Source organism: Numida meleagris, chromosome 19 (genome assembly GCF_002078875.1).
Source record: "Numida meleagris isolate 19003 breed g44 Domestic line chromosome 19, NumMel1.0, whole genome shotgun sequence".
Classification (NCBI taxonomy): Eukaryota; Metazoa; Chordata; class Aves; order Galliformes; family Numididae; genus Numida; species Numida meleagris.
The window spans coordinates 6,621,214-6,641,546 of NC_034427.1; the positions used below are offsets into that span (position 1 = coordinate 6,621,214).

Consider the following 20,333-nt stretch of genomic DNA (forward strand, 5'->3'; position numbering starts at 1 on the left):
ATGGGTGAAATCTAGCCCTTAAGCACAGAATATTGTTACATTACAAGTATTTTATGACACTGGAAAAGCTATAAAAATACCTATGTGGCACTAATGCAATTCTAGGAATAAGGAATTTCTTTGGAAAAAAAATTAATAATGGTATCTGTTAGCTTAATGGAAGAAATAAAAATGATTAAAACCAGAAAAAGAACTGAAAGCTTGTACTACCTCTGAAGTAAAAATATTTTCTTCATAGTCAACACTATGGTAGATGTTCTTTTCAAATGATGTTTTAAGGACCTGCAGCCTAAAGAAGTAAAAGGCAATTCAAATAGTTTTGCTATCTATGAACATTTCACAAATATCATGAGTACATCTCATTATTTGTAGTCTAATGGTACTTAAATGCATGAATAAACCTTACCATCGTTATTCCTACTGGAGAATAGTTATGTCTTAATCTCTTTTTCTCATCTCGTCTACTATCCTTATTTTATGGAGGAGAGCAATTGCATAAAGAATAGAAGGCAGCCTACTTTTCAGCTTGAATTTACATCAGAAAATACATTTCAAAACATCACCAATGAAGCCTACTAACCTCTGTTGCTCATTTTTCACGAACGTACTTAAAGTATGCTTATGTTTTTTCCAAAATGTCTGAAAAGAAAAATATTAACAGATGATAGCCAACCGTAACTAGTATTTTCTAAACTGGAACTGACTATTATCTAATCTGAATACTATAACCTACAATTATAGGCTCAGCACAGAATGGGAAGTAGGTAAACAGTCACCTTAGAGGCTTTAAAACAAACAAACACACAAGTTTTGTTGGCAGGATGTGACACTTCAGGAATTCTGTTTTCATGGAACCAATTTCACCAGAAAATTTTTCAGCAGTAAATTTGTTCTGCCTAAATTTCAAATAAATGAAAAAGAATGTCCACAACATTTTAAACAGACTTGCCATATAACCTAAGGGTGATTAAAAAAGAAAAAAATCCCACAGAGGAAAGAAATTTTGTTTTAACATGAATATTTATACATCGATTTTACGTTACAGCATGTAGCAGGCAACTGACTCGACTCAGAACACACTGCCTGAAATGCAGGCCAACTGAAAATAATGGGCATAAACAGCCCATTAGAAGTAGTATAGCAGTTAGTTCTAGGAAGAAAACCTAATAGTGACAAAGAAATTCTAACAGCATAGCATAATCTAATCCTGACGTTTCAAATTCATTATTTGAAACTTGACTCATCTGTGAGGAAGAAAAAAGGCTTTTTAAAACTCAGAATTAATGATCTAAAGTTAAAGATCCTATGAGTAATCCATAGATTTCACAGGAACTTGTTTGTCTTCATGACTAAGTAATTAAAAAACAAACCAATAATTCTTTTTCCATGTTTTTCAGGGACTGAGAATCTTTCTCAAAATTCTCAATTTCCTGAAGAATAATGAAATGAAATCTGTCCAACTGCTTGATCCTATTAAAAAAAAAAAAGAGAGAGAAAAGGTTATATTTAGAAGGTATTAATTGCATTTTAATTGTTTTAAGATAATCATTTCTTTACAGACCTGCACTCAAGAAGCTGTTGATTCATCGTTGTCAAATGCTGGTTGGCAGCTCTTAATGATTGCTTTGCAAAATGCTCCATTTTCTGTGAACGGCTCTGTAAAGATGTCCTAACATTACTTTCAGATTATTTTCACTTGAAGAAAAAAGCAATAGTGCCAAGTACAATAACAGTTTTTTTCTCCCCCCCCTTTTTTTTTTCCTTTTCAATCTTGCTATCCTTTTAGGAAAAGCTCTTAGAAAAAAATCAGAAATACACTTCTTGAAAAACAGAATTCCTGACGTCAAAGAAAGTGCACTTGGAGTAAAGGTTGCATTCTTGCAGCTGTCTTAGGTGAACAAATGCATCACTTTGGCTTGTGTTTTCCTTTTAGCAAACAAGTCCCATTCATGTGGCTGATAATTAGGAAAAAAAAAATCAAAATGCAGTATGCTCATTACTTTAGATACATAGGATTATATGAAATAATGCACAGGATAAAATTTAAAGCAGACCTGGTAAAGAAAATCATTTGAATGTTAAGTGCATCATGTAATTGAAAAAAGCTTGAAAAGCAGCTTTAATTCTGTCATTTCTAAAAGCTATACATGCTTAGATTTTTTAATGCCTTTTTTAAGCAAATTCTGTACTTTAAGCCAAAATTACTATTCATATGGACATTTAACCACATATTCAACTAATACTGTAGATAAAATGTCTTGCCTCAATTTTCTTAGTAAATTCTTTTTGGAGCTTCTGACATATATCAATAGTTGAGCAACCAGGTTCCCAGATTTCCACATCCAAAGCAGATGGATCAGTTACAGATACAGTAGAAAAGTTTTCATACACTGTAGTGATGAAAAAAGATCATCATACTTCATACATACATCATGCTTCAGTGTGAAGTATCCTATACATAGTTAAAACAGGGCTGTTGTTAAAAACAGATTAATTTTACCAATTGGATGGCTGAAACCAGTTCTATTCTCATATCAATTTCCTGTCTATTAAAAGGGAGATTGCTTCTAAATATTTTGCATACTTTTTTGAAACTTAATATGCTTTTATGGATATTAACTTCTTGGATTAAAACTAAGTTATGCTATTTTCAAACTTTTCCACAACTATAATCAACTTTTACTTCATAATTAACCTCTGTAAGTAACAGCTTCATCTTTTTTAAATAATTTTCTAGGCTGTAACGTTATTCTTCTGCTTCTCTTCTTTTCCTCCTCTTTGCTTGTTTCTCCCTCATCAGAATGGCTTTCTGTATCACGCTGATACTTTCGTTTGAGAAATGTATGTGAAGTCGGCCCTTTAATAAACGGGAAAAAAAATTCATTTTAGAATTATTTGGAACAATGAGGTGGGATGATGAAAAGTTTATGGGCCCTCGGGCTCAAAATTCTAGAAGCACGTGTCTTGGCTTTGAGAACCATTAAAAAAAAAGAGCACTGCATTTACAGGGGGCATGTTCAGATGATAATGACTACTTCATGTACTTGAACAGAATTTCAGTGCAATACAGAACTCTTTTTGACCCACACAAGACTCCTCTTTTACTAAAGAGATTCACTATCAACCCCATATTCCTGATAGTACTACTACTGTTCCCCCCCCCTCAGTAACACTGAGAATGCTTCTTGATCTAATACTTTCTGAAGAGAAATACTCTTCACAGTAACAGCATTTTGGAGCCCAAATTTCAGTTTTTGTAGGGTACTTAAAGCAGCAGGGAAAATAAGAAGAAAAATTGAATGATACTGAAAGATAAAAAGAGAAACATGGCACAGCTCTTTGAATCTTCTGTGGTGAAGAAATGCTTTTCTTAACCAGTACAGTCACACAAAAAGTCAAAGTCTTTTGCCTTAAATTGTTCGTACCTGACTCATGTGTAGGGCCACAAGGTTCTTGACTCCAGGACTGTACTTCACTTCCACTGGACATGGATAATGGAGATAATTCCTAAAAGAAAGGTAATTGATTTATTAGCTTCCATAGTAAAGCACTTTTAGAAGTCTAAGTCAGAAATCCACATTTACATTGCTTTTCAATATAAATTACTACTAATTCTTCACCATATTAATAAATAATCATAGGGAAAAGAAAAATAAGCAATAAGAACTAATGGTTCCTTGCAACAGTACGCAAACAAACATTATTTCCCAGTGGAGTCACTAGTGCTTCATTCACCAGGAACAAAAAGAATACAAGAAATGGGTTGAAGGTACAGAGTAGTTGCGTTTAATTTGCCAGCACTACAACAGTTGTTACATTAAGTAATAAATTACTGTACAAACTGAGAATACACTTTTCCACCTCATGAATTACTCCATTCAAATGTCACAATTATGAAATCTTTGAAAGATATTTCATCATTCTCACTGAAAGCCAAGACGAAAAAATATATATATATTTTAAAGATACTAGTATAATTGGCCTCGTTGGGATACATTTCTTTCTTTATATCCATATGATAAACATCTCCTTAAGTTATTTCAAATATTTAAAAATGACTGAGTAGTATTGTTGCGGGACAAGTATTTTCCAAGGAAGCCACAAGTAAACATTATATCTAGTGTTTAACATTAAGTAAGGAAAATACATTCGATGAGATCTTAGGGAAATGTAAAGTATATAAAATAATTGAAAAGCAGAAGTTTTTTTCTAAGCAGTACTGGATTTAGTAACATACCTCTCCTTTATTTTTTATGACATGTTTAGTGATGACTTGTTGTTTTCCTTCAACAGAAATTTTGTCTGAAAAGCCATGGCTAAAACTTAAATTCTCAGTAGCATCACATGTTTCAGATACAGATCCCTCTGTGTTTTTTCCACAGTGTGCTTTATATGGGGTTACTGAAGTTAAGTTGAGCTACACATTAACAAATAAGAAAAAATTATTGAAATGAGATAGACAAAAGCATTAAGGCATGTAGCAGCTGAATGGAATAACTGCAGTTAAAACATCTGTAGAGTAATTTTAATATTCTTACCAAATACGAAGCAGTTAGAACTGGTGAGAAACTTTTATTTCCAAATGTTAACTTTTTAACAGTCATTTCAGGAGACTGGTTTAGATAGATAATTTGATTATTCTTCTTTTGTAGACAGAGATTATTGGGAGAGATTCCTTTCTCAGTGTTTAATGTTTCCTTTTTTTCTGGTGTTGACTTCAGAAGACCAGGTGACCCCTCACTAGAAGTACGGTCTTGAGTAACACATCCCTCTGATATTCTCTCAGCACCTAGAGGACAATTGCTTAACTTTCAGCATGAATGAATGAAAAAAAAAACCATGCTAAAGCCCCATACTGCTAACTGTCCTTAATCAAGGTGTTTACCAGTCTCAGGTGGGTGAGATTTTACTCTACTTATTAGTATAATTCTTGCCATACTGTACTTTTTGCATCCTCTATGTTGTTTTAGCAGTTTAGCAGATTAATTCTAACAGCCTGCTTTCACTTATGTATTGCAGAACTATAAAATGCTGATGTCAAACAACTGTAAAAATCTATAAAAGAGTCAATGACATTAACACATTTTCTTACACTAACTAGTATACACATTGCTTCAGGAGATCTCATCTTGAACTCATGAAATAAATGTAGAATTGTAGTACTGTGTTAATCTTCATTTTAACTGCCAACATTTGCTATGGTATTTCTATAAATTAAAATCAAAACGCATACATCTCATTGTCTCTAGAGATGCAGGACTCTCAGGTGAAGACATTTCAGTTTCCTTTTGTTCCGTAGCGTTCTTTGATTTAATTAATGCTTTATTTACACAGTTTGCTACTGCCTTCGGCTCCACCAAATTCTGGAGATCCTTCTGCTGATTACCATCTTTGTTTTTCTCATTCACACATTTCTATTAAAATAAGGAGTTGATATAAATATTACTTGTAAACGTACATATAGGTAAAGAGTGAACTATTTTTATGCACAGTTGAACAAATAAAAGATCCAAAAAGGAATATAATTAGGAAGGGCATCACATGTTCTAATTCAATAAGCACTGAATTAGCATAATTCAGTAGCCAAATTTCTAGTTGTACAAAGTTCTTAACAATTACAGACAAATACTGATGCTTCAGAATTCAACCAATGAAGTTAACAGGCATTTCCATGTATATTGAAATGCTATGTTAAATGAATGAAATGGTTTTATTTAGCGCTCATCACCACTTAATTAAACTCTATTTAGATATTCAACAAATGTATTGACGTACCCTCTTCCAATTCAGCATTTTCTATTGCATACAGAACTGGCATACCATTAGCAAAATCACATCATCTCAAAGGCAACTCTCAGGCTAACTAAAATCTCTCATTTAAAGTATATACATTTCCAAAAAAAATCTGAGTTTTCAAAATAAAGGATACATTAGCAGTTTGCAGCTGCATACATTTCATACATAGAAACTGAAATGCCATTGTGACTATCTTGAATTTTTTTTCTTAGGAGCTAACTATACTCATAATTTAAAAATGACACAACTTGTTCATATTGGAAACTTAAGATTCGGGAGCATAAAATAAAGAATAGACCAGAGTCTAGTTTGAAAAGCAGGGCACAAGTAGATTTTTTTTTTTACAGTTCAACTGTATACCTGTACTTTTGATTTCTCCTTCTTATAGGTACATGCTGAATTTTCCCTTTCACTGTCTGACTCTGAACTGGAAGGATCTTTGTAATTTTTTGGTAGCACTGCTCTTTGAGGTCGTTTTGGTCTGGTGGTTTGTTCCATCATTTCATCAATCACCGCACTTTGTTTTTTACATTCAGTTAGCTTTGGAAGAATAAGAACATCTTCAATTGATATAATAAATATGGAAGAGTAAACAGCAGGTAAGTTAGTTTAACTACTTGAAATCTATTATTTCAAAACAACTTTAACAAGAAGTTCTGGGGAAACTTGCTACTAAAAAAGGACAGTTAGTACACCAATTCAATGTTCATTAATTAAATACTCAAACATTTCTTCTGTTTTGATTTACATGAACTAGACATCACCACTGGTACCTACAGATAGCATTATTTTCATGTTCACAATTTAAACTGAATGCACATAAACAGCTTTAAGCTGCTACCACTAAGGAGATTTAAATAATTATAGTACAGTCTGAGAGACCAAGAAGTGGTTGGAAGGGGGCAGGGTAACATTAGTTTAGTTTGTTTGTTCTAAAGCTGTGGTTTACAAATATCTACAAGGAACTTATACTAACAAGCTCATAATCACTCAATTTATTATATCCAAAGTTTTAATAGGCTTACAGTATCTTCCAATTATGATTCTTTATTAATATGAAGCATCTTTCTTTTCAGTTTCAGTACATTGCCTATATTCATATGAAGAAGCTATAATCTCAGAGCTGATAAAATGCAATTAAGCATATTAGCCACATGAAAACCCTCAGCAAAAAGCTGACGACATATTCAGTGGAGTAGATTATTATTACACAGTAAATAGATATAATCAATAGTTAAGTAAAAAAAAACTTACCAAAGTATTGATGTACAATAATAATTCTAACTCACAGATTGTATTATGCCTGAAATACTTCCTAAATACTACCTAAGAAAACCATAGCATCTGACTGAAAGCAGCTCATTTTATTTAGCAAGTGACCTTGCAGTATGTGTGGAGAAAGTGCACGTATTTATAAAAAACAATGTAAAAAGCAGTTTCTGGAGTGAATATGTATTGCAAGCCAGGTTGCAAATTTACATTTACCTTTTTCTTTTTTGCTGTTTTGCCTTTGGGTGTATCCATCTGGCAAGGAGGTTCAGAGAGCTTATCTGATGTTACAATGCATAAAGTTAGAAAATCAGCATCATAATCAAATACTCAACATTTACAGAGTTTTAGCTGTAAAATCATGGAATCACTTTTATGCAATATTATCACTACAAATATGGTTCAGTAAACTACCTTCAGTGCTGAAATTAAAAAGATAAAGTTTTTTTTTTTTTTTCTTGAAAACAACCTCCTCGAGTCCTGTTCTCCAATAATTTTACTTATTAAAATACAGACTTTCTGGAAACTAACCTTCCTAAATGGTTAGGAGACCAAATTCAAAGAGTACTTATGCTTCGAAATAGGAGACCTAAAACCTACTATCTGTGAAAATAAAAGCCACCACATGCTGTACTCTATTGGAAAAATTTTACTGCAGCATATTTAAGAAATATGATGAAGGATTCTTACTTTTGCCTTTTCTTTTTGATTTCCCTAAGTTTTTATTTCTACTGTAATCAATTATCTGTGGCTTAGATACTGATTTGGATTTTTGTAGCCAGCTGATGTCTGTCTTGCTGTCATCACCTCTGTATTCTGTATCTGTGTCACTGAAAAGATGCTTTTTGTTTTGATTGTTTCTAGTCTGTAAAAAAAAAAAAAAGTTATTCTATGTTGTTCATTTACTTTTAATGTATCTTTCACTTTCATAACCAGTATTTAAATACAGGAAGACAAGGTAAGCTGATCCATAACAAATCTGAACCTTACTTTTTTTCCAGCTTTCATTTCAGAGCTTCTTTTACTTTCACCTGGATTCCTTGATTTAAAAAAGAAAATAAAAAACACCCTTAAGCAACACAGCAACATTTTAAAATACCAAATCTTTCTGCTATTCATATGACATATGGATTAAGGATTCAAATAGCTGGATTAAGTTTTGATTTGAAATTCATTTTAGAAAGACCTGTTCACCTTAAGCCCTAAAGAATGAGTGTATTTGCTAAAGATCAGTAACAACACACCTAGCAATACGTCCCTTTTCAAGCTAGACATTAACAAAAAGCTACTCCACTTCAGGAGGTTAAAATCCCTTCAGTATTCCATGAAGAGAATTTTGAAGAGAGTGTTTCCTTCATGAAATACAACCTTTGTTTTTAGCAGTTCATGTAGAAGTTTTCCAAGGAAAATCATAAGACAGCCTAGGAGATGACAGCAAATATTTATTGCATGAAAAAATGACAGTCAAGATATATACATTCCCTGGATTGTCATAATGGAATGGTAGAGAATGTAGATAGTACCATACATGCTTACAATCAAAGGACAAAGATACAATACAACATCCCTACTCTTTTTTGTTTGGATCTGTATGAATGTTTGCTTCCATAACACAGCAGTCTTGGATCTAGAAAAATGTAAATAAATGAGAAGCAAATTAAAATTTTTTTTCATTATTCTGTTTAAACAAAATGAAACAGGCCATCAGATAACACACTTAAGGGCTTCTTAGCTCAGTTTTTATACTCAGCAATCAACTTGCAACTTAATTTCCATCTCAGAAATTATTTAAAAGCAGATAATTGGAACCAATTGGAACTGATTAAAACTTTCATGTCTCCAAACAATTCACTAGTTTCCAACCACTTTTTTCCACTACCTTCACCTATTCAGCAGGCTCTGCTTAGCAACAAGAGGCAAAGCATTGTCTTTCATTTGCTTTTACTTTTTCTTAGCTAGATTTTCTTTTTACTTCAGCAGCTGGGCAAAGATGGCTTTCCCAGCTGGGGAGTTCAAAAGAAGGCAATAATGTTTTTAGGATAACAGATACACAATACTCCAAACAAACTGTTTCATTTTTAGTTCAGGAAAACCCTGCAATAGCTTTAAGTGGCCAGAACCATAAGATAGCATATATCATTATACATTTGAAAGTGATGGAGGTATTTGAATATAAAAACCAGGTATTTTCCTCCACTCCTTTCTGTTACACTAATTTGAGTTTTTAACCGTTAATGATACTTTCAGTAGACATAACTTTAATTTGATGAAGCTACTTTACATTCATTACACAAAAGTTTCAGTTATATTCTTACTCCAACTCTTATTGTAGGCTCATGGAACACACTGACGTTAAAGTTGTAGACATCATCCCTGTCAAACAGATACAGAAATCAGTTTTGTGAGTGAACAAATGATTGTTTTCAAAGTTGAATAATGGTAACTGGGAATTTTGTTTGAAAATGTTATAACTACTTACACCACATGATCAGCAGCCGTATCAAGAAAAGTAGTGGTTTTCAAATTTCTATTCTGAGTATTTTCCTAGACAAAAATTGGAAGTTACTCATCTATCAAATTTGGACTATGCATCCATACATACTGTTACCTCAAAAAAAAAGTTTTTCAGCATGAATTTATGGAAAAAAAAATAGAAGTTTCTCAGATTTGCACTTGATTTGCAATAATACAATAAGGCAAAATCAGAAAAAAGCTAGTGAAAGCTAAATCTTTAAGAACCTATTCTATAAGAATGCTAACAAAGCCTTGTGTTAATTGTTTTCCCACCATATTAGGACTAGTTTCTGTACCCTGGCTATATCTCATCTGAGTATTCTGCACTCTCATTCAGCATAGCTTGACTGGTATAATATTTTAATTCTAAACATTTAGTATTGTTACATTCAAAAGAGTCCATATCAATCATAAGTAAACAGATTCAGTTAAAGAATATTTAAACAGAAATTAATTTGGGTTTCTCTAACTGTTCTCATAAAAATATTATTCCAGATAACATAAACCTGTATATAAAGTTTGTCAACTATAAACAGTCGATGCATAATTAACATTCATCACTATTTGTGAACTTTTGGATCACTCTACTAGCTATCATCATATCTGCACACATATCCAAGTAAGAAAAGAATCAAAGAAAAGCGGAAACTTAAGTTACCTTATTGACACCGAAACAGGATTTATTTGAACATGGTCTAAAAAAACAAAACACAAAACAAAGAAACAATATGTCTTGTTAAAAGCTAGCTGGAAAGCATACATTAAAGTAGTGTTTATACAAATAAAAGCCTCACATAACACAACCAATTTAAAGGTGTTCAGGCATTTAAATACAAAAACAAGTGGCTATAAAGAAATTAGGTCCCACTCATTTCATTTGTGCTGTAGAAAAATCCAGATCAGACAGCTATACTACAGGTTCTGCACATCTAACAGGCAATTATTTCAGGAGAGGAGAACTAGGATCATCAGAACATTGAAGTTTTGAACCCTGGACAGACACCTATTAACTGTCCCAGCTAAATTTGCTCCAGAGAAAGTTCTGTGAACAAACGAGTGAAAGAACACTGAATGGAATCTCCACCTGCCTTATTTCTATTACTGCAACCAATTCCCTCCTTCAACATGGTTTATCAGAAGTGAACAAGACATATAAAAGCCAGATGTGCAAGAACTGTACATAGTGGAGTAGACTGCAGATATAACGCTGTGCACAAGAATGTAAGTAAACTGTTTACTTCATACCTGTTGAAAACCAAGGAGTCTCTTGTTTTGTTCTTCTCATCTTTATATCTGTCACTGATTTTACTAATTAGGGATTTTGTTGCATCTGTGATTTCTTTAGATTTAATTTTCTGAAAAAATAGAGTTTAATACTCAACTTTGAACCCATTCAGCAGAAAGGAAAAGCTGAAACAGAGCTACAGGTTCCTATCATCTAAACTTAATTAAACAGTCTTCTAGATGTACTAAATCACATCCATTTGAAAATCATTTTCCTTATATTGCCCACACAAGTGAGCAATAAGACATGAGTCTGGCAGACATTTTGTTTCAAACGTTTTGTTTTAGCATACTATAACACTTATGTGTATGAGGAGTACAAGGCAGTGCATATTTAAGAATTATTAATAAAAAGGACAATTAAAAAAAATATTCAGACTAAGGTGATGTTAAACAGGTCATGCTGAAAAAGTAAACTGTTCACCTGACATTATTTAATTCACTCTGTATTATTTGAAAAATCAATGCAAAAATAAATTTGCAGGTAAATGAAAGTATAATACACTTTGAAATACTGGAAGTGCAACAATTCCCTTAATTACAAGTTGAAGAAGCGAAGGAAAGAAACTCTCACCATCTTTGACTGTTCATGATCTGCAGTCTCTTTTCTTGAGAGAACACCAGCTTCCTCTTTAGTGTTGCTGTATTTTGTAGAATCAGAACGCAAAGATGTTTCTGACACTTTATCTGCAAGACATATTTTAAATGTTTCAGCAGCAGTTGAAATATTTTTCTATTCTGTATTTAACTGCTTCTGTTCCAAATTATTAATACACTTGGACTGACCATTCAGTATTTTACTGTTTTCTTCCCTTGTGATTTCAATTCCATTTCTTTGCGGTTTTCTTTTATTTCTTTGTTTATCTGGAGAGTCACTTCCAAAAATTGAACTAAAAGCTTTCTGTTTCATAGTTCTTTCACTAAGAACAGGAGCTAATAGAGAAAGAAAGCACAACTATAGGTTAAAGTCTCATCCAAAACATTGTTCTTAAACTAACACTTAAGAAAGTATGAACATAACCTGTATGGGATGCTTGTCCCGATGACAGATTTAGCTTTTGCCTGTCACCAGTTGTTATATTCTTCTCAGGGACAGAACATGCTCTTTTTTTCCACGTTCTTTTTTTATCAGCAGAACTTTCCAAATGACCAGGCAGTCTAATAAAATCAATACCATCATGTTATCAGTGAATTGCAGGAAGTGAGGCTGAACTACAATAAACACGCATCACAGCGCAGGGAAACAGAGGCAGCTTATCCATTATCAATGCATTTTACACTGGTACATAAGCCTGCTACTATTGTTCAATTAATCAATGCTTTGCAAAATGACAAAACTTCACAAATAATATATATGTAAAGGCAATTTCAAAGAGGTAATTTCAATATCCTATGGCCATCACTAAAACTGAACCAGATAACACTGTGGTATGTCTACAGGAGTTACGACTAGATTACACACTAAAGTGTAGTGTTTCTAAACTCTAGCAGTGTTTAGTACCTTTTATGGCACAGTTCACTACATGTAAGCCCATGTCATTTTTCTTGTACTTTCTGTTGTAAACGGAAAGAATTATTCTCCTTATTAACACTGAACATTAAACTACTACTCTGATCGTGTTAATGAGAACTATTTTCAAAATAACCGAAGACTTTAATTAAAAAGTTAAAGACAACAGATGAACCTTTTCATGAACTAGTCACTAAGTCACAAACCAGCAGTGACGTGATATTCTTTCTCAGTACTCACAGATGTTTGTTGCTCCTCCCTGCTCGCTGCGAATCAGGAACGATATCTAATGCATCATCTAAATGAGATATTAATTTGTTATCAATCATTATTACAAAAGAAGTGTACAAGATTAAAAAAATAAAATAAGGACAACTAACACTTGTAAAATTACTTGCCTAAAGTTTGCTTTCCAGTGGCTCCATTTTCTCCCTCTGGTAAAAATTTGAAAACTTCTTCAGAACATGCTCCCTACAGCAGAACAACATGCAAAATAAAATAGTTACATAAAATTACAAACAAAAAGGCATCTCAAATTTATCTCTTCTTGAATTTAATTATTACTTCTTTTCACTGAAGCACTGATTCCAATACCTTTTCTGGTAGTTCTGCCTCTCCTCTGATTTTTGACTTCCTGGTATTCTGCTCTGATTCACAAAACTGATTATCTGGTGTACATCTTTGCCCATTCTAGAAAGTACAATAAATAACAACGACCATTACAATTCATAAAAACAAAACAAATTTTACTACTAAGTAACACTTGAAATATTCTAAAACAATACATCCAATATAAAGAAGTCTTTTTCTGAAGCATGGATATATTAAAAAATGCTTCAGAATCCTGTAATCAGGGATTTGACCTGAATCTGACCCAAGAACCACTCTATTTTCTGTAAGTCATTTAGTGATTGCAAAACTCTAGCTCTCCCAGGCACAAATTAGGAACGAAGTAGAATACGAATTAATGTTATTCTGAGTAAAAGTCTTAGCTACAGATGACATACATACTTCAGTAAGTTCCTGATATAAATTTTTAGTTCCGGTCTCATTTACTGCATTACTGTTAGACCTTTCCACAGAGCTCATCATTTGCAAAGGTAACTTAAATCGTCCTTTAGAAGGAGTGGCTGAAAGCAAATGAGAGATGTGTTAGAATTCTAGAACAATATGAAGAGCATTGCCCATGGTCTCTTTTATTCCATAAACTTTATAAGAGTGACTGGTATTTACATAAACTCAGTATGAATCTTTAATAATTGTACTGATTTCAATTAAGTTACACAGAGGTTAACAAGCCAATATATGGCGGATGTCTGGAGGGAAGCAATGTTTTACATCCATGCTCTGGAAGAAAATATTTGGTCATCAATGTAAATATTTTACAGTAAAACACATTTTGCTGGAATAGATAGTGTAGTTAAGTTCCAAATAAAAAATACTCTGAATTTATCTTAGTCTTGTTCCACCCTAATTTGAAAACGCTTCAATTTCTAGACTGTTACTATTTATTTGCAAGATACAGGGATGTACATAGGTAAGGATATTGATGCATTTGAAACCATTAACAACAGAAAATGAGTCACGCTGCTTGGCCACTAATTTTATCTCCAGCCTCTACTGGACTTACAAATCACTTCTTTTAGAGAGTGCTAAGTGTATTACAGTAGCACTGGTAGGAAGAAACGATGACTCTTATTTGTTAGGAATAAAAGTCTCTTCTTTGTAATAAGAAACAGCTTTTGAAGTAAGCATCTGTAGCTCCAGACCTGCCATTCAAATCTGCAGTTGATTCCACCTTATTCACTAGAAACATAATCAACAACCAAAGAACCAGTTTCTGCAAAACTGTCACAATGAACGACACATGCTTGCAAATTGTTTTCTCTAAAACATTCCAGTAAAATGCAGGTGGTGGATGGACACATGGGAGAAATCTGATTTCCCACTGTGAAAAGCATTTACTGCCAAGAACTCTTTAAACCAAGAGTGACTGGCAGTTACGAGGAAAGAAATGAAAGACCACCTATGCTTCAGTTCTTCTAATCTATTGTTTACTACCTCACCTCACAAGATGACTTAGCTTGCTCGAGCACAAACAACTTACTGTCAGTGTAATAATAGCAATTGGTAGCTTTCAGCTGTTTGGAATGCTATTCTGTCTGCATCATGTCTATGGAACAGTATAGTAGGTGGCCTACTTTAAAAATTTCAAGCTTAAATCACCTGCAGGAGAGATTTTACGAAGTCTAGATTATTCCTTTCTAGCCCTGCAATGGATCACAGTTCATTCCTGTACTACATTATTCTCAATTAGCCACTTCAAAGACCACTTATAGCTTATTTCTACCCTGAAAGTACTTGTAAACTTACATGTACTAAGAAATACCAGTGGACTCCGTGTGGGAAATCTTGCAGTTGCAGGAATAAGCACTGATGCTTCCGACACTTTCCTTTTACAAGATGTGGTTATCTTGAGGCAACAGAAAAACACTTGACCATTATACACAGACTTAAGGATGACAGCACAAGATTTTAGAAACCTATTTCCAAGAGTCTTTTAACACTTTGTTATTGAAACATCAGCTGCTCTTGCTACACTCGTCAATGTAACAACTGATTTTTATGCAATTCTTATCATGCGAAAGTTCCCCGTAACACTTGGATTATTTAACTCTGGATTTTAACATCCAGAGAGAGCAGCATTATTATCTTCTAATTTAACTCAATACAACAAGGTCAAATTCCATCCCTTGTTAATGATTAAAGGAACCAAGATTGCTTTCAGGAGTTTCCACAAAGCCATAAGATACGTTATTATCCAGCAGAAATCCAGGAACAGGTTTACTGAAAACAACTCCTAGCAAGACATGCACTGCATGACTACTGCATGATGAAGAAATGACATCACTTCATGTTTTTCTCCTATCCCAGTGATATCTGTTCTACTGTTAACTCTAGTAGAACTATAATGCATTTATAATTTCACAACTGTAGAGTGATTATGTGGCAAAAGGCTTCAAAATTCTGCTCCTCCCAGTTTAAGCAGAGAATAAGCAGCAGTCCCAACAAATTGTGGTTTGGTTAATCAAGATGCAGGATGCATCCAAGGACTTGTCTCTAACTTACAGCTATTACTATAGCTAATAATTAATAAGTCTCCAGAACTTCTGCATATCGTAAGGTATCTAAACACGCCTTTAAATCATTTCTATCTAATTAGAATTCTCTCAGGACAATGGTCTATTAAAGTATGCAAGCATTATTTTTTGTTTTGCATTTTGATACTGTAACAATAAATTTTGACAAACTTTTTCAAAGAAGGATTTACATAGCATACTGTAAAGTCATAAGAATATCAAAATCTGGATTATATTCCAATTTTGAAAGAGGAGATTTTAAATTACTAAAGTTTAATAAACATTTAAATTTAACTGTACTTTTGATGCACTCTTTTCTGCTTTGATACTCCAGCTTACCTTGGAGGAACCACTTGTGCATTTATCTTGGTTGTTTTTATTCGAAGACCTCTGACTTCCAGGAAGTTGCTGTGTTTTGCACTTACTGAATTTGCCAGCTTCATATTTTTCATCCAAACATGGTGACAACTGACTTTCTGGTACCAGAACCTATAAATGCATGTGTGTGAACACACACATATATAGAAATTATTAAAATTCTATATATACATAAACTAATATATACACAAATTCAAAATACTGAAACATTTTATATTTGTACATACAAACATGCACACATTCAGATCAACACTGAGTAACTATAAGTATATAAACCACGAGTATGTAAGTTTTAGAGTTATCTTTGTTCACTGCCATTTAAAACATCCTTGTTTTTACAGGCAGTGATCATTAGTTAGATAATCATCGGACTAACCATTAAATAAAGCAAGAAGACAACGATTTCAGCATACCTGTGATCCACTTTCATCAAAGACGATATGCACAGTTGTTTTGGCAACTGACATAGACTGCTTCTTACTAAATTCCTACAAAGGGAGTAACAGTCTAAGTAAAAAAAAAAATCACTTTGCTCACTTCTTTTGAAACAAAAAAGAATATATTTAAGTCAGAGATCTGAAGTGTCTGAAATTAGATAGGTTAGAGAGGAAAATACAGTCTGCAAGTTCACAGCTGTTCCATTCCTCCTGAGTCCCTTAATCAGGAAGAGTTCAGGGCAAAGCAGTTTGCACCAAGCACTAAAGAAGTCACATATGTCTGGCGAACAATTTTTGACTGAGTCAATCCTTCAGAGGGGTAAGTGTACTGCAAACTGAACGGAATGAGTCATTCTGATAGACTGCTGTATTTTTAAGCATCAATTTCCCAGGTTACTATAAAGTCATATACGCAAAATGATGTTAATGATATATAAGAAAGAAAAAGGTGATCCCTTTGCAGCTTGTCCATTTTTGTAACCATTATTTTTAAAATTATTACAGAACTTCACTGAAGATAACATGTTATGGAATAATCAACATTCTTTAGTCGTAATGTTAATAAGAAGCTCTATAAAAAGATATCAATAAAATAATCAGTTAAAATAACATATGGCAATAAGGCATTCATTTTGAATTGAAACAAAAACATAGGAAAGGTGTTTGAATCTTACCTTGCATTTATTTAATCCATAAATCTTTCTGACTACATCTTCGATTTCCAACATAGAATCAAAATATAAAAAAAATTTATCTCCTTCTTGATTACCCACATTCACTGGGCTTTTAAGATCTATTGTTAATAATTTCTTTGCCTCTTTCTCTGGACAAAAGCAAAAATGCAGAAGTTTTTTTCATTAGAATTAAATAGCTTATTTTATATAGCATTTGTAAATACTTGACAATTGTTTTGAAATTGAAATGCACATTTTATTTAATTCATTCTACTTATTCTACTTTATTACTGGAGTAATTTAAGATTCAATAATGTAAAAATATTTAGATATTAACCAGTAGCATTTTCTCTGAAGGTTACCTATCATAGCTGCAGACAAATTGTAGGTTTTTACAAAACTATTCTAAGATATTTGAAAGGAAGATTATTAAAAGTCACCGTCTGATGCTTTATTTTGCATTGAAATAAATGTAAGATATTACTTTAAAATTATTTAAGTTAAATTGCACCTGCATGCCTAAACAACCAATATGACTGCAGTGCAGTTTTATAAAAAATGCACCTATACTGTTTTGGATGAGAACTTTGCTTTGATCAGTTTGAAAATCCACATTAGGGCATAACAAAACATCAGATTCCTGACTGCCAATACCTTCAAGGTTGTATAGGTCTACCTCTTCCTCTGGTATAATGACTGTTTCCCATTGCTGATCCTTATGTGAAAAATGCACAATTTTGAAAAGATAAATATAGTATTAGAGGTAAATTAAGTATATTGATTAGAAATCTATCCAGTGAAAACAATTTTTCAGCTGTCTACAGCCTCTGTTACAATGAACATATTCATTTATAACTGAAAACATCTCTGAAGAGCTTTGGTAGAAATACTCATCTGAACAGTCGAGTTATCTACAAATACTACAGCTTCCAGGTAATTCTGTGATTCCAATTTTGTAAATGGTTTCTTGTTCACATGTGCAATTGAACTGCTCACAAACATCATCAGAAAAGTCATCACTCTGGTCATCACTCATCAGAAAGTCATTACTCTGAAATTCTTTGATCTACATAAGAATAACGACACCAATTTCTACTAGCAACGTTTGCCTATTTCTGCACCAAATCTCTATTTTTTTTGTCTCCGCATTGTAGCTGCATATATAACATATTTTATACACTTGAAAAAGCATGCATCTGCTTCCTCAGAAGAATCGATATGACAGACAAAACCTAGCTTACTGCAGTATCTGCTGCCACGTAGAAAGATATACTTCTACTACCAACATTGAAATCAATCCAAAATTCTTCAAGATTTTCATCCAATGGTAGCTGTAGCTGAAAAGAAAAATTAAGATAGAAGAACGACAGCTGAGACTGATGGTTTATACCAGCTATTAGGCTTTGTGTTACTGGGTGACAAACTTCAAATTCTTCTGATTCTTCAATCTTATTTAAACCTTATTTACTGAACTAAAAGGCAAATAAATACCTCACCTGCACAAATAAAAATCGGTGGATATATGATTAAGCCTGCAATTTACCTCATAGTTATCAAGAGCTGCCGATAAACACGGATACGTAAAAACCCTGTAAGAAAAGGATATTTTGTCAAAGACTGAAACACTGCAAATTTTGCATATCTGAGCATAGCGACTGCATTGTTTTCAGCACAAAATTGATGTGCTTTAGAGACTACGGGATTGCACGACTGAAAAGAACAGTGGCTTCCTGACATTTCTTGCCCAAAAGAGAGAACGTGAATCCTCACGAGCAAAGAGTGGTGTCAGATCTCCTTTCTGTGTACACTCTTCGAAATTATTTGCTGATATTTTAGGAATAGTGTTCTAATAGGTATTCAAACTGAATATGGAGCTGCTACAGGGACATACGAGACAGTATCTTTGGTGTCATCATGACATATAAAACATACATATAGATAGGAAGAAAAGAGCTTGTATTTTCTCCTTTTTTTAAGTGTTCTATTTCTCTAACAGATATCTTCATTTATCTTTAGCTCAGTGTAAACATCCCAAATCAAAGGAATATACATATCAATAGATTGCTAGCTGTTATTAGAGGATACGTTTATTGAATTAATGAGTATCTCAGGATTTGCAACAAAACTAAACAATGCTAAAAATAACTTCTTAAAAAACAGTTATTAAAGGAAGCATAGCATAGGTTTTTTATTGTTTAAGAATCTTTTCAAATGAACGTCCTCTATTTAGAGACTAGTTTCTTCAATTTGTTATATTTGTTTTTTTTTTCCCCAAGTATAGGAATTACATAAAGTTAACATCTCGATAGAAAAGATAATATCTGTGGTAATGTGCCAAAAGACAGTGCTTCTTTATTATTTAATGTTTTTAAAAATCTGAATTCTGCAGAGTTCCTTGACTTTGCACCACAGCAAGATTAATCTTATTTGCTTGTATTATTTTATTCAGTTCACCAAAAGCAGCTTCTGTGTCAAAAACTTACTAGCTTTAAAAAAAAAAAAAAAGAAAAAAGTTTCACCTTCTTTTTTCTCCAAGCATGCCATTCACCTGGTTAAGAAATTTTCTGCAATCCTATTAAAACAGAGAAATTTCTCTTTTAAGTACAAAATAAAAATCTATCGCGATGGAAATATTTTTAATATGACTTACTGTTTCAAACTCAGAATCTTTAATTCCTTTAAACGCATTGGACACAAACTCCATGGAAAACCACTGGCATGCCAGTTCTCTTCTTTGTTTCTCTGGTATCATTCTGCATAAAGCTTCTGTGATGGCTACTTGCAGGTCATAGTCTACAGCACAATACATTTTACAGGAATAGTAGTTTTAAGAATACTACTGATTTGAAAAAAAATAATTATCTAGTATTAGCAGTGTTGAACTTTTCATGTTGCCTATCACATTATACCCAAGCATGTAATCCATAAAGGATATACAGAATTAAGGGAATAAGGATGACTGAACAACTGACATTTCAAAATGAGACTTCAACCAAACTCTCAAGGAATGTCAAAGCAATGCTACATATATAAGCAAAGATAACAAATTCTCAACTTCTGCTTGAATCAGACAGAAACCAAAGTGATCCTTGACAAAAGTTAGAGTACTAGTAAATGTGCCTAATGGTTCACTGTCCTCAGCCTTACTACTTCCTGATCTTCTGCTGTTTTAAAATTCACTTGCAAGAGAAGAGGACTGAAAACTTCACAAAGGTAGCCTGATTCTGCATACATCTGAAACATTCCAGTTTGGAGAAGGAATATTCTTGCAATATTGTTATTCTTCAGAGGGCTCTAACTTCAACATTCTGCAGCTTCTAAGGTATTCTCT

At 33.0% G+C, this 20,333-nt stretch overlaps 1 protein-coding gene across 9 annotated transcripts in view; it reads right to left on the reverse strand.

Moving 5' to 3' along the window:
* SYCP2 (synaptonemal complex protein 2) overlaps positions 1-20,333 on the reverse strand; it is a 30,092-nt gene that overhangs the window by 1,274 nt on the left and 8,485 nt on the right. For all 9 annotated transcript variants that reach the window (XM_021416610.1, XM_021416606.1, XM_021416605.1 and 6 more), the window contains exons 10-44: positions 19,653-19,795; positions 19,522-19,574; positions 18,546-18,591; positions 18,244-18,339; positions 17,657-17,717; positions 17,003-17,151; positions 16,305-16,379; positions 15,853-16,002; positions 14,747-14,846; positions 13,385-13,503; positions 12,968-13,063; positions 12,772-12,844; positions 12,614-12,671; positions 11,885-12,021; positions 11,650-11,796; positions 11,438-11,550; positions 10,825-10,934; positions 10,238-10,274; positions 9,545-9,609; positions 9,381-9,438; positions 8,637-8,692; positions 8,056-8,104; positions 7,756-7,930; positions 7,282-7,346; positions 6,157-6,336; positions 5,234-5,414; positions 4,539-4,789; positions 4,238-4,417; positions 3,426-3,507; positions 2,696-2,857; positions 2,263-2,390; positions 1,562-1,656; positions 1,371-1,470; positions 581-639; positions 211-289 (exon numbers count right to left, since the gene is read on the reverse strand). In XM_021416610.1, coding sequence (XP_021272285.1) covers positions 211-289; positions 581-639; positions 1,371-1,470; positions 1,562-1,656; positions 2,263-2,390; positions 2,696-2,857; positions 3,426-3,507; positions 4,238-4,417; positions 4,539-4,789; positions 5,234-5,414; positions 6,157-6,336; positions 7,282-7,346; positions 7,756-7,930; positions 8,056-8,104; positions 8,637-8,692; positions 9,381-9,438; positions 9,545-9,609; positions 10,238-10,274; positions 10,825-10,934; positions 11,438-11,550; positions 11,650-11,796; positions 11,885-12,021; positions 12,614-12,671; positions 12,772-12,844; positions 12,968-13,063; positions 13,385-13,503; positions 14,747-14,846; positions 15,853-16,002; positions 16,305-16,379; positions 17,003-17,151; positions 17,657-17,717; positions 18,244-18,339; positions 18,546-18,591; positions 19,522-19,574; positions 19,653-19,795 — 3,728 coding nt within the window. The remainder of the gene's footprint in view (positions 1-210; positions 290-580; positions 640-1,370; positions 1,471-1,561; positions 1,657-2,262; positions 2,391-2,695; positions 2,858-3,425; positions 3,508-4,237; positions 4,418-4,538; positions 4,790-5,233; positions 5,415-6,156; positions 6,337-7,281; positions 7,347-7,755; positions 7,931-8,055; positions 8,105-8,636; positions 8,693-9,380; positions 9,439-9,544; positions 9,610-10,237; positions 10,275-10,824; positions 10,935-11,437; positions 11,551-11,649; positions 11,797-11,884; positions 12,022-12,613; positions 12,672-12,771; positions 12,845-12,967; positions 13,064-13,384; positions 13,504-14,746; positions 14,847-15,852; positions 16,003-16,304; positions 16,380-17,002; positions 17,152-17,656; positions 17,718-18,243; positions 18,340-18,545; positions 18,592-19,521; positions 19,575-19,652; positions 19,796-20,333) is intronic.